Source organism: Pyricularia pennisetigena (genome assembly GCF_004337985.1).
Source record: "Pyricularia pennisetigena strain Br36 chromosome 7 map unlocalized Pyricularia_pennisetigena_Br36_Scf_7, whole genome shotgun sequence".
NCBI lineage: Eukaryota > Fungi > Ascomycota > Sordariomycetes > Magnaporthales > Pyriculariaceae > Pyricularia > Pyricularia pennisetigena.
The window spans coordinates 856,760-869,954 of NW_021940919.1; the positions used below are offsets into that span (position 1 = coordinate 856,760).

The 13,195-nt window shown below is 54.9% G+C and overlaps 3 protein-coding genes across 3 annotated transcripts; 1 reads left to right on the forward strand and 2 right to left on the reverse strand.

The window, feature by feature from the left end:
• Nucleotides 1–1,982: 1,982 nt before the first annotated feature.
• Nucleotides 1,983–3,433, reverse strand: PpBr36_09876 (uncharacterized protein; the record flags this gene model as incomplete). The annotated part of the gene is made up of 3 exons (XM_029896995.1): nucleotides 1,983–2,490; nucleotides 2,582–2,739; nucleotides 2,828–3,433. The coding sequence occupies 3 exons, from the start codon at nucleotides 3,431–3,433 to the stop codon at nucleotides 1,983–1,985; spliced, it is 1,272 nt and encodes a 423-aa protein (XP_029745147.1).
• Nucleotides 3,434–4,877: 1,444 nt separating this feature from the next.
• Nucleotides 4,878–10,211, reverse strand: PpBr36_09877 (uncharacterized protein; the record flags this gene model as incomplete). Its single annotated transcript, XM_029896996.1, has 2 exons — nucleotides 4,878–9,905; nucleotides 10,170–10,211. The coding sequence occupies 2 exons, from the start codon at nucleotides 10,209–10,211 to the stop codon at nucleotides 4,878–4,880; spliced, it is 5,070 nt and encodes a 1,689-aa protein (XP_029745148.1).
• A 1,617-nt stretch (nucleotides 10,212–11,828) lies between these two features.
• Nucleotides 11,829–13,109, forward strand: PpBr36_09878 (uncharacterized protein; the record flags this gene model as incomplete). The annotated part of the gene is made up of 1 exon (XM_029896997.1): nucleotides 11,829–13,109. One exon carries the CDS (start codon nucleotides 11,829–11,831, stop codon nucleotides 13,107–13,109), a length of 1,281 nt encoding a protein of 426 aa, XP_029745144.1.
• Between the last annotated feature and the right edge of the window lie 86 nt (nucleotides 13,110–13,195).

Consider the following 13,195-nt stretch of genomic DNA (forward strand, 5'->3'; position numbering starts at 1 on the left):
GTCGGGGGGCTCGACAAAGAGGTGGCAGCCGTCTACTGGCTGGTTTAAACTTTTTTGTTCGTGTTCGAAATGGTATAAATATATCGCAGCGGTAGTGACGAACGCTTGATTAAACTCGCTCGAAAATCATCAATACCTTTTGCAAGACATTACACCCTTTCTGACTATTCATTTCCTGATTGCCAACTCCATTCACCTCTCCGAGCGAACCGAAAACCCCACCAGCAAAAATGCAATTCTCAAAATTCGCAATGATCCTGAGCGCCCTCTCCGCCGTCGGCCTCGCCGCTCCCACGACCAAGGACCTAGATACCCGCGCGTTGGGTTGTGTCGGCGGGTTCTGTGGCAACAACCTGGTACGTTTTTGTCTCCTTTTTTTTCGCGTCTCTGGACTGGACAGAACTTTTTCTTACACTTGGAAACAATTTTGTTGAATGGTATTCTAATCTTCTCTTTAAAACAACAAAAACAGGGCGGACCCCAGGGCAATTCCCATGGCGGCAAGAAGTGAAATCAGCAAAGATGTATAGCGGGACAAAATACAAAACGCCGTCTCCCTTTCATGTTCACATTTGCCATCGGCCTCGGAGCAGGAGTCTATTAGACTACACAAGACCGAAAAGCGGAGGAGCGCTGAGGATTTTATTTGCCGTTGTCGACTTGGATGTTTTATCAAAAAATGTATAGCAAAACAATGAGAAAAAAAAAAAAAAGGAGATTCGTAAGGACATCCGGTAGGGCCCGACTGACTCTTGGCTGCATGCTGTAACTCAGTGCCGTACCACAAGAGATCTTGGACGCTGATAGTGTCTGCGGGCCGTGAGGACCATCAATACTGCTTTTGGTGCATTAACTGTATAGTGTTTGGCTGCAACGCATTCATAGCATGGTATTATCAGCTTTGACAGCGTCATCGCTTCGTATCAAGGTGTGGTTTTCCCAGAAAACTGCATTGCGACCTTACAGTTTGAGACAGGCTCATCCTTGGCCTTTGAGTGGGTCAGGAATAAGCTCGACGAATGTATTCAAAAACCACAGCAGGCGAAACAACGCGCCATGCCAGTGGAAAGTCACTGCGGCCACAACCAGACTTTAACTGACAAATACCCTAGGTTCCGCCCGAATTTCTCCGGCTTTCGAAGCAAACTACGACTCACACACAGCTCTCGCCATCTCATCTCTCGTAGATTGCCTCAACCTCCCTTATAGTCCAACACTGCACCGGCCATGTAGCAGTAACCGAGCACCTCTCATGTCCGCCTCACAAGGACACACACCCAACACAGATATCGCCCGTGTCCGGTCGAAGCAAAAAAAAAAAAAATGTCAAAAAGTCGAATCCCCTTCCGAGGATAAACTCTTGATTCGGCCCAGGCTCGAACTGAGGACCTACAGTGGAACAGTGTACAGTGAACTGTACAGTTGTTAGACTGTTGTGATAACCAACTACACCACCGAACCGGAGAAGTTATTGAGTTGTTGTTGAAGACGGAGCAGGAGGGTGGCAATATTAGCGCATATTCATAGTTTTTTTTTTCCATGTTGTGGATGGACATGTTTTTAGTGGGTTTTGGAGTAGAAATGTGGGTCTATACTAAAGGCTGTCAGGGGGGCCGGATGTAGATTTACCCCTGTGGCTTTGGGCCAGGATTACTATTGTTGCAGGCTATATTTACCAAAGTTACTGGCCGGCATTAGTCATGGACAGGAGCTTTTGTCTTTTGCCTGTGTTTTTTTTTTTTTTTTTTTTTTGTTTTAGTGCAACAACCATTGCTGGCTGTGTCGCTGTCAACGCTCAACTTAGGGTTCAAGAGTGGCGCTTCGAATACTTTTATTGGCGGCCGTCTGAGCTCAAAATAGACAAGACAGACAAGACAGGCTATCAACTCCAACCATGTTCAAGAACTAAACCAGACGAATTGTAGTTCTGCCATAGCTCCGGCCACCCATCGTCTACCTTTTTACAAGCACACACCTCAGACTCACGCCACCCCGGCACCGCCCTGGAAAGTAGAGCCAATCTCGCCCCACTTGACGTTGCTAAAGGTGACCTCGGGGTTCGGCTGGACGAGCCGGATGTTGGCGGGCGAGCCCTCGGTGGCGTTGCAGGGGCCCGTCCCGTTCCCGTCCAGCCACTGCATGTTGCCGCCGGACTCGTCCCACCAGATGCTCATGACCAAGACCATGCCGCGGGTCAGGGCGTCGCCCATGCCCCCGGTGGCGCCCAGGGCCATGTAGCGCCGGGCACCAAACGCCTCGCAGAAGCCGTCGGTCAGCTCGTCCACCTCAGGCAGGCCGGTCTTGTGGATCGTCTCGGCCTTGATGACGACGCCGTCCTGCACGTACAGGCGCCGGATCGCCGCCAGCTTGCCGGTCGCGTCGGCCGGGAACTGCGTCACCACCGTCATGGGCTTGAGGGACTCGACTTTGAACGTGTCGTTGTTGCCGTAGTAGTGCGGCTGCCCGATGCGGTTGGGGTTCCATGCGCAGCTGTCGAGTGGGCGTCAGCATGGTTTGTATGCCAACAAGGTAAAGAAAGGAAAAAAAAAAAAAAGACTAGAATATTCAAGCTCAGACTTACCCGCCCTTGTCGCATACTCCCGAGGATCCGCACTCGTCTCCCTCGCACAGGTAGAGACCAGGCTTGCTGCAAGGATGAGGAGCAATGTGGGTGGCGCGGCTGTTGGCCTCCCAAATGTCCATCTCGGCGCAGCAAGCGCCGTTGCCCTTGATGTTTCCCTAGAGGTTTGCAAAGTGACATGGTTAGCCCCGAGAAACTCAACGTAAACCTGCATCTTTGAACGGACAGGGCCGGTCGTCACGTTACCTCTCCGTTGATGAACGGGGTGATGTAACACTGGGCATCACAATACCCAGTTCCCCAACCAGCGCCGCCGGGGTTCAGCTCGCTCTTGCCGCCGTCCTCCTCCATCTCGGACAGATACAGCGCACTGTTGGTGCCGCAGGGCAGCTTATCCATGGTGACGTCGAAGGCAAACTCGCTGCCGGTCAGCTTCAGAATTTCGTATTTTTCCTCGGCCTCGTCGAGCAGGTAGACGCGCGGGGCGACCTTGACGCCGTCCTTGAGCAGCTGCAGCCGGAGGCTGGTGCCGGCGGTGCTGACGCCCCGGACCCCGTAGTCGGGCCGGCCCTCGATCACGCAGTTCTCGGCGCAGGCTTCCTTGGTCGGGCACGCCGTGACGTTTGGCGCCGCGCCCCGGACTCCGCAGTCGAACGCCTCGGCCGCCGGCTGGTAGATGCGGTGGCCCGTGAGCGAGTCCAGGACGACGTAGTTTGTCTTTTCCACGCACCCGCCCGCCACCGTGCAGCGGAACGTCGTGAGCTTCTCGTGCGTCTCGGTGCCGACTGGCTTCTGGGCGGCGGCCAGGCCGCCGAGCAGGGCGAGCGAGCAGAACGCTGAAAACTTGGCCATCTTTTTTTTGGGGGGGGGGGGGGAAGCAGAAACGAATGTGTGTTGTTCGGATGCGAAGATGGCATCCTACCAAGTCAGGTCGATCCGGGAGAAACCAGCAGGAGATAAACAAAGTTTATATGCAAAATTCCAGCGGCATATCTGGGAACCCTGGCGGTGAATTTTGGGCTTTGACCCGCCTCCTTTTTTCATCGTGAAACGTCACCCATAGGTGGCCCGATCTGCAGCAATATTTTATTTTTTGCCACGAATCAGGCATTCTTGTTGATTCACTGGCCCCCAAAGCGGCGACGTTTGAGCTTGAAAGAATTACAACTTCTTCACAAACGGCATAGGCCGGTCCCGTAGTTGCATAATTTCCGACTCGCCTGTTTGGGTTGCCCCGCAAACATTCGTTCGCTTGCCAAACTCAATTATATTAACTATTGCCCTGTAATCTCGTCTCGTTTTGGCCATAGTTAGGATGGAGACCTTGGGCATAGAATAGGAAATCGCATCATAAACAAGTTTTCCGGTCTTGCATTTCATTCATTATATATTCCCAACGACATCATCATCTCGAGAGATTGTTACCAAGTCAGATCCCTGTACCCCCTCGTCAGGGGATCGCCTTTTATCGCAGCATGTCGACACGCCCACAGCCCCCTTTGTCCAAGGCATAAGGGGGCTGTTCGAGAGCTTCGATGGGTAACTGTCGACAATGCCCCTCCGCACGCTGACGACTGTAGTTCTTGATTTCTCAACATCTCATCAGGTCTTTCTGGTCTGCCGTCTTTCCTTGTATATTCTGGCCATTCCAAAAATTCTAGAAGTGCCCATGTTCAAGCCTATACCTGCATGGTAAAATAAAATTAGACATCTTGTCAACCCCCTTGACGCAGATCGGCGTCCTCATCATCGTCGTCTCCCAGCGTGCCAATCCGACTGATAGCTTGTTATAACTCCATTTCAAAACCGCAAGAGAAGAAACCTGGGTATAGAGATTAATATGACAAAGGTTGGAAGTTAGTTTAAGCTTATTCAATGCCAATACCCAACGACCACGCTCCAAGCGCCAGTTTCCACACCAATAATACTTCGCTCCTTTAATCGAGTACACAAAAGAAAAGAACAACGTCTAGAGATCCATCGTCTGGATGGTGACCTATCCCTAAAAAAAAAAAAAAAAAAAAAAAAAAAAAACAAAGGAACACAAAGGAAAAGACAAGGGACAACAACATCCCTTCCGTCATCATTTTTATACCCAGAATTTTCCTGTTCCACGACCCCATCACTGTCCTCTCCCTCAATTCGTATTGCAAAGCCACCTCTGTTCGCGCTTCCGGAAAACCGTCATGATGCAAACCAGCGGTTGCATATGCCCATGTGTATTATTCTGACCATGGCTCAGGTCCGCTTCCATATCAACCCACTCCCCGCGCATTTCATGGTCCTGCCGACGACCCTAATCGTCCAGGCGGAACATCCTTCTCAGCGCTCCAAACTTTTTCTTCTTGGTCTTGGATGGGATATGCTCGCCTCCGACAACCGGGACGACCTCGTCTACGTTGTCGCCATGTACAACCACAACCCCGCCGTCGCCACCACCAACCGCACCGACGACCCTGTCCCCGTTCGACATTGTCCTCCGCGTGTTCTTGAGTATTCCTGGCCTGTGGCTACCGGTCAACAGGTTTCCCGCCGACGCCGGCCGCTCAGAATTTCGGAGCCCGTTCTGCTGCTCTTCACTTGGGCTAGGCGTGGCAAGCGGCCACTGCTCGGCCTCGAGCCCCGTGGGCCCTGTCGTCCGCCTTTGCAGCTTTGCGCCCGAACTGCCACGCATCGCAGCCAGCTCGGCTGGGCTCCTTTCCAGCGCCGTATCCCGACGGGCGGCACTGTCCATCAGTTCCCCCCTCTGAATCGGCGAAGACGGTGCGGAGCTTTTCCTCCGTCCGAGCACAGCGGCCATAAAGCTGCCCCGTCGGTTCGTCGGGCTGCGTGGCGGCGAGTTCAAAGGACTGCCGTTTCCGCTACCACCGCCGCTTCCGCTCCCATTCCTCATGAGCGAAGTGCCAAGGGCCTGCGCATTGCCAAGAGAGTCACGACCCGATCCTGATCGTCGAAGCGATGATCCCACAACGGTAGAAGCCTGCCGCGTGGGCCGGGTGACGGAAATCAAACCAGCCCGGGAGACCGCGGCTCCAGTCCCACGACCTGTCAACTCACCATCACTGCTATCAGGTAGATCGGGCGATTCTTCCTGCACGGCCTGAGGCCGAGCCGACGCACGAGATGCAGCAGCGTTAGATTTACCAGTGCGCATGCTCTTGGCGCCCAGGCCTGTATGGGGTTTTGGCGCAGCATCGGCAATCTCATCATCGCTCGAATCCTCGAACCGGCTGCGGAAGCCTCCGCCTCCAGCATCGTCATCGTCGCTCGAGTCACCAAACCTAGACCCAGAACCCCTGCTCTTGGTCTTTGATTTGAGCCCAAATGAAGAAAGGTTGATGCTGCTGCCACCCCCAGATTTGGCTCCTAGTTTCGACTTGCCGCCAGCGTCACGCAGCGACGTTCTCATCCTTGAGCCGTTCATACTGACAGGTGGTGGCGGTGCTTTTGAGCCACGCATTGAATCTCCTGGAGAGGCACTCCTCATCGAGAGACGTGGGTTCGTCGAGGGGCTCTCTGTTTGCTCTGCCGTTGATGACCCACGCATTGTCCTTCGAAGAAAGAAGCCCCCAGAGTCGCCAGCCGAAGACCCGTTCGTGGCCCTCCTGGTTGCGCTTCGTCTGAAACTGCTCTCACTCGAAGTTGAACCACGTCGCTTGAGTACTGGCGGGAAGAAACTCGTCATGGTTCCGCTACGTGCGGGAGGGGATGTTGCAGTAGGGCTGGCTGGCTGGTGAGCTCGGTGCGCCGCTCCAGCAGCGGCCTGGGTCGTTGTCAAAAGCGTTGGAGCCGGGGCACGCTGTAGCTTTGTTTTCTGTGCTGGGGCTTGCACCGCGGGCTCTGGTGGCTGAGTCGTGGTCCGCATCGACTTTCTCAGCCGACCGCTCATGCCCACAGAAACCGGGGCTGCCTCCTCAAGGGCTTTCTGGCGCATACTTTTTCTCAAGACAGAGTTGCTCGGAAGAGGAATCTCATCTGGAACTTTGGTCCCGGGCTTAATCATGTAGGTTCTCTCGGGATCCCTCTGTGCCTCCAAGATTGCCTGCTTCTCAGCCTGCCTCTTCTCCACGGATTTTTTGCGCCGTGGCTTCCTGGGCTCATCTCGGGCCTCCTGCTCCAGATCGGCATCGGCACCGGCCTCTTCATTGGCCTCTCTCTCCAGCTGCGCTCTCTTATCGGCTGTGAGACTCCTCCAGTAGGCCTTGGCAGCTTCCCAGTCATCCACGGGAGAAGTGACAGGACCTGATGGGTTGTTCTCTTCGCTTACACCGCTCTTTTCCACAGAGAGCTTTGGAGGAAACTCTGTCGTTTGATTCATGCTTCTGCCTACTCCAGCCGAGACTGGGCTGTCTACAACAGCATCAAGCGACTGGAAGCCAGTCTCATCAATGTCAGATAGGTCCTCGTAGGCATCGCTGTAAATACTCGTCCCATCGCTGTCAGAATCATCCTGGACGGGTGTAGTCATGGCTGAGACCGTTGCTGGTGTATGCTCGGTTTTGGTCGAGTCTAACATCTGAACCACGGGCTCCGTGACCGTCTGTCTTGTGAGCGGTTCGTTGACCTTGTCCATGACGAGCTCAGACGTTGCCTGAATTGTGTCGTCAGAGTCCTCGTCAGGGAAGCCACCTGGTAAATCCAACTTTTCTTTGGCGGTTCTTTGCTCTTGGGCAGGAGTCGGACTTGCTTCTGTGACGGAGATGGATGGAATCGGACTTGAGTTGTTGGATTCCACTTTGATACCCTCACTCGGCTGCTGCGCGTTCTGTGAGTGAACCAAAGGGGGGCTAGAAATATCGCCGGAAGTCTCCGGCACGGTGGCTAGCTTGGTTGGCATCAACTCGGACTCGACATCGGGCACCGAAGTAGCAGCGCTATGTTGCGTTGAGAGAGTAGGAGTGTCTTTGAGTGACTCCAGGTCACTCTCTGAGGTGCTGTCACTAGACATGGAAAGATATCCGCCGTCTCTAGATGTCACCACAGGCGGAAGAGGCTCCCTATATCTCGACGTGTTGGCTGGAAACCTCGATGCGTAATCCGTGGCAATGACTGGCGCGATAGCGCGATCTGTAGACTGGCCCTGTGGCACATCGCCACGCTGATCGTTGACAGGACTTACAAGTGACTGCATAGACGGCGAGTCAGGCAAAGATGGGGAGTAAGTGAGCTCGGATGGTGTGACCAGGGGTCTTTCAACCTCTTCAACGTGCTTCTTCTTTTCGGCCCTCACGCTACCGAATGACGGGAGTGCCGGCCGAGGCTTCATGACCTCATCATCGTCAAAGCTGGCATCATCCTTCCTCTTGCTCCTGCCTATATTGCTGAACCACTTCCGTCGATTGTTTGCCGGGCTTGTTTTGGTTTCCTTGGGCAATTCAGCTTGCGGAATTGCTACATCCGATGAGTCGCTGTCATCCAGAACCAAGTCCCGATCATCGAAGCTGACCCTAGCAGACTTCTTTCTTTCGGCCAGGGTCTCGCTTGGCATATTTGGAGCGCCGATTTCCGATGCATCATCGGCCGAAGACGCACCTCTTGGGGAGCCGTCCCTGGGGGAGCTGTGTTGCTTCAAGGCGGACTTCCTGGGACTGATTGACCGGGGAGGCGGCGAATGCCTAACTGACAGATTTCTTTGAACCGGCCCAAAGTGGGCAACACGCACCGGACTTGTGGAAAGACTCCTCAATTTCTCGGCGTGCGCAGATTGTGCGTCCGTCGTAGTGAACTTGCCTTCATTTGTCTCACCTTTATCCACTCTTTCTGCAAATGGTTGTCGTGGCCGTGGGGATACCTCTGTTGTATATCGGTCCTCGTCGACTGCTGACACGGGGGTTGCCCGTTCCGGCCGTGTGTGGACATGCTGTCTCGAGGTAACAGAGTCAAGAACGTTCGAAGTAACACGCGGAGGCTCTGGCTGAGGCTGTTTCGGGGCATCTGTTTGGACAACATGCTGGACAGCGGGAGGACTTTGCATGCGCTCCTGATATCGGGTCTCCAAGCTTGGGAGAGGCGAATTTGGCTTTTTCTCGGCTTGAACTTCGGATCCAGGGCCTGCTGGATTGATAATGTGGTCCTGGCTATGTTGCACATAATGCCTCGAGCGTGGCTTGGCTTCTGCAGTGTCATCCCTGACCGAATCAGCATCTTGGGGGTGTTCCGTCGATGCAAGTGATATAGGCGCAGTGGGGCGAGTCGAGTTTGACAACCGAGCAGTGGTCTGTTCCACATTCAAAGACTTGGATGTACTCGAATGATTCGCAGCAGCCGTTGCCGCGCTCGTGGCTGGTACCGCAGATCCCTGTGCCCTGCCTAATGTTCCTTTCGCAAGATGACTTCCTGCCCTCGTCGGTCTTTTCTGTTTCGGCGCCTGCCTGGGCTCTACTCCGTTTAGTATCTGCTCGAGTGCCTGAAGTTCTGCCTTGGATACCATTCGACGCGAGTTGGGATCGTATACAAGTTCTTGGGCATCCGGCATTGAGGAGGGCCGCTGTCTTGGAGTGGACTGTCTGGGAGGGGGAGAGGTTGTAACGGAGGCACGTTTACTCCTTGTTCGACCGTGTCCGTCGTGATCGGTATCTGAAGCAATCGTGTGCTGGCGCGGCTGCGATGCCAAAGGCGCTTCCTCGGCTAACGGCGTGGCTGGGGGCGAGCCAACACGTTGGCGTGCCGGGTACGAGAAATTTACTGATGTCCGACTTTCTGGTCTCGTGGTGGCATCTTGAGAGTGAGGAGTAGATGTAGATAACACCAGCGAATCCGAAGTCCTTACGTTTGCCAGATCTCCAACAGCAGGGCCTCCGAACCAAGTTCCTTGGCCCCCATCCTTTAGTTTCTGTGACGCGAGGCGTACAGGCGGCGCAGAAGTGCGTCCACTCCCAGATCCTTGGTGTCGCTTCTGGTCTCTCGATGATGGGAGCGCTTGGACACTTTCAGGGATCGAAGGGACCGGAGGGGCGCTATCGTAATCGGCCAAATGCGCCACTCCGTTGCCATTTGTTCCCGAAGAGCCCTGTGGCTGACGGCCATGAGGGCTGGGAGATCTGAAGGTGCGCTCGCCCATAGAACCCGAGCTCAAAGAGCGACGCAGCGACGGATGCGGGCTCGCCGTACCGTGAGACGAGTTGGCCGATCCGGCGCGACGACCACGTCGCCGGGGGACAACACTTGAAACATCGGTCGGGGTGTGTGGTCGGGCCTTGAGGGCGGCAGCTGCGGCGGCCTCGGACAGCGAAGGCGAGGACTGGCGATGCTGAAGAGAGGAGAATGCCGATAGTGCAGCGGTCGCAGCATCCGAATGCGCTGTGCTGGACGTCAACGGTTGCTGCTGCCGTATGCGCATCATGGCTGATCGTTAGCGAAAGGTACCTCGGGACGCGATTTTGCTGCCGCTGCAATAAACAGGCGAAGCAACGGAGAGAAACAGGCATGGAGATTGATGGGGTTTAAATGGGGTAATGAAAAGCCACTAATGGGCAGCGAAAAGCTTCACCAACAGTAGCCGTCGGCCGGCAACCGGCCCAAAACAGATCGACATTGAGACACGACGATGCGTATGGGAGCGCTAAGGACCAAGACAATGACGACATACCGAGTTGGGAGGGCGCCGCCGCTTGGAACCAAAAAGCGACATTGTTTAACGGCGGAATGTACAAAAGGCGCCACTATTTTAGCGGGCAAAAGTTTAGTTGTGCATTGAGGCAAACCGTAGCATGGAGTGTGCGCGTGCGATGTTAAATGCAGTGCGATGATGGTTCGTTAGGTATGATTCGCGGGCGATGTACGCGCACCGCACCGTCTTCTGCTGCCTGTCAAAGGTCAAAAATGGTGACGATAGAGGCGAAACATGTCGGGCGCGTCCACAATATCGGCAATTCCGTCGATCTTCAGGGTTGAACTTTAGGGGTCGTCGGAAAATAGAGGATACCAGCGCTAAGGCTGGAGGGAGTGGGAGAGCAAAAATATAAAGAAACCACCTCGCCAGAAACAAAGATTGATGACGAACGCTTACAGCAAGAAAAAAAGGGAAGTCATATGCCTGGTCTACTTGTTTGGCGATTAAACTGCGCTGCGCTAAACGGTAACCGGACTAGTGGAACCAGCAAGTACTGTGGTAAATCGCGGCAGTGATCCATCAGACCCACTCTGTCAAAAGGTGAGTCCCGCCCATCCCGCGCAGCATCCGACGAACAACCAAACCGCATCGTTTTATGCAGTAGCAGGCAGACACTACCAAGTCACTGTCGACATCTGTGCGGACGCTACTTAAATTAGCTATTCTTGCACAGTTGTCGAATGCTAATGTTATAGCAAGAATATCGGCGCTGTTTCATGCGTGTTCTCGATAATTTCTTAATTTCTTTGCCGTCTGGGAAGATGGTTGATTAATTTGTTGACGTGCCCCCACAAAGTCAGCGCATACTGTAGCGTAGTATTGGATACCATCCGTACCATATTTTGACGCAACAGGATGAACTTGCCACGGTGATGTCATGTCGATTGACTGTTACTGTACCATCCTTATGCTTGTCTTAACTGAACCTCCTCTCACTGAGCCGATTAGTACCATTATCGTTGCAGAACTGTTGACAAAGACAATTGAAACGTATGGAAAAAGGAAAGAACTGCAAGTAATTAAAGTTCACCCATTAAAGTCACCAGGCACCTAGACTCCAATACAGTACAGAATGAAGGCAGCATTTATTACCTTATGCATGTTGTGGAGTGTTTGGTCATTCCGAATGGGGCGGTAGTTCGATTACTGAACAAGGGCCCCGGCCTAAAGCACGGACCACTGCTGCCGACAGACGGCTCCATTGCAAATTTGCAGCAAAGAAATCCCAGAAAGCGTGCTATTATGTAGTACCTACTGTACTGCACTGGTTGAGCTCAAACCACGTGAACCCCTAGTCCACACCACTCTTTTGACGAGTATCAGATTGTGAGACGGTTTTTTTTTTTTTTTTTTTTTTTTTGCCACACAGAGAGGAGCATAGAGCTAACTTGCGAAAGTTGCTATCGAACGAGGCCCAATCAAAAATAGCTTTCTTTAGCCTCTGGTTTGGTAGGGTATCAAGAGTATCTCCTCGGCCAAGAGGCAAGGAAGAGCTTGCAACTCGGGAGCTAGACTCGACACTAAAACTGTGAAAACCCAAATTTGAAATGGCATCAAATCAATGAGCCAACCCATAAAAAATCCAGGACCGGACTAAGCACAGCATACGGCCTACGGGCCCACCCGCCACCAGCCATGTCCTCTATCAAAAACGCCGCCGCGTCGTCCTTGGCCAAGGCGACCTCGGCGGCAGCCACGGCCGCGACTCCGGCCCCGGCCTTCGTGCCCCGCACCCGCTTCGAAGTCTCCTCGGACATCACCCGTTCCTACTTCCTGGGTCACCACCAGGCCGCCGTGGCCCGCATGTCCAAGGTCCTCTCCAACATCGGCCTGATCATCGAGTGCCGCGACTTTCGCGTCCCGCTCTCGTCCTGGAACCCAATCCTCGAGCACAAGCTCCAGTCCCTGGGCGGCCACCAGGCCATCCCCCGCATCGTCGTCTACACGAAGCGGGACCTCGGTCCCGGCAGGCCCCGAGACCTTCCCATCGTCGATGCCCTGCGAAGGTTCCACAGCGCCGAGAGCTCCTCCGTCGACACGCCGGGCGGCTTCCTCGCCAGAGACTCGACGGAATCCCCAGCAGACGGGGCCAGGGGGAGAGGCCGGCGCGACAAGGGCGACGCAGGTGAGCCCCCTTCCGCACTCTTCCTCGGCAAGGGCGAGAGCAACGCGTCCGGCGACCGGGCCCTCATGTCAGCGATCCGCACGCTGGCCAAGTCGGACGCCTCGCACTCGTCGCACCTGCTCGGCCTGCGCGCCATCATCATCGGCATGCCCAACGCGGGCAAATCGTCGCTCCTCAACCGGCTGCGGCACCGGGGCGTCAAGGCCAGCACCAAAGCGGCGTCGACGGGCGCACAGCCGGGCGTGACGCGGAAGCTGGGCACGCCGGTGCGGATCCTCTCCAACGAGGCGGACGAGGACCTGCCCGACCGGGGCGTGTTCGTCATGGACACCCCGGGCGTCTTCGTGCCCTATGTCGGGGACCCGGAGAGCATGCTCAAGCTGGCGCTGGTCAACTGCGTGCGCGACGGGCTCGTCAACCCCGTCACCCTGGCCGACTACCTGCTCTACCACCTCAACCTGCGCGGCCAGACCAAGGCCTACGAGTGGCTGTGCGCCACCCCGACCAACGACGTCAACGTCTTCCTCGAGTCCGCCGCCCGAAGGACCGGCAAGTTGCTACCCGGCGGCCTGCCCGCCATCGACGCCATCGCCGAGTACGTCATTTCCTTGTACCGGAGGGGCGAGCTGGGCAAGCTCGTGCTGGACGATGTCAACGACGATACCCTCAGACGGGCCAGGATTGCGAGTCTCAGCCCGCCTACCAGCTTGAACCAGGCCAGGAAGGCTGAGAAGGAGAGGAGGAGCATCGCGAGTAAGGAGCGGTACAGGGCTGGGCTGAAGGGCAGTTAGATCAGCATGCTTATGGAAACCATGTTCCTCTTGTACGGTTTCCCAGGGACAACAAACCTCGTGAAAGTATGGGGGCTATACGTTCC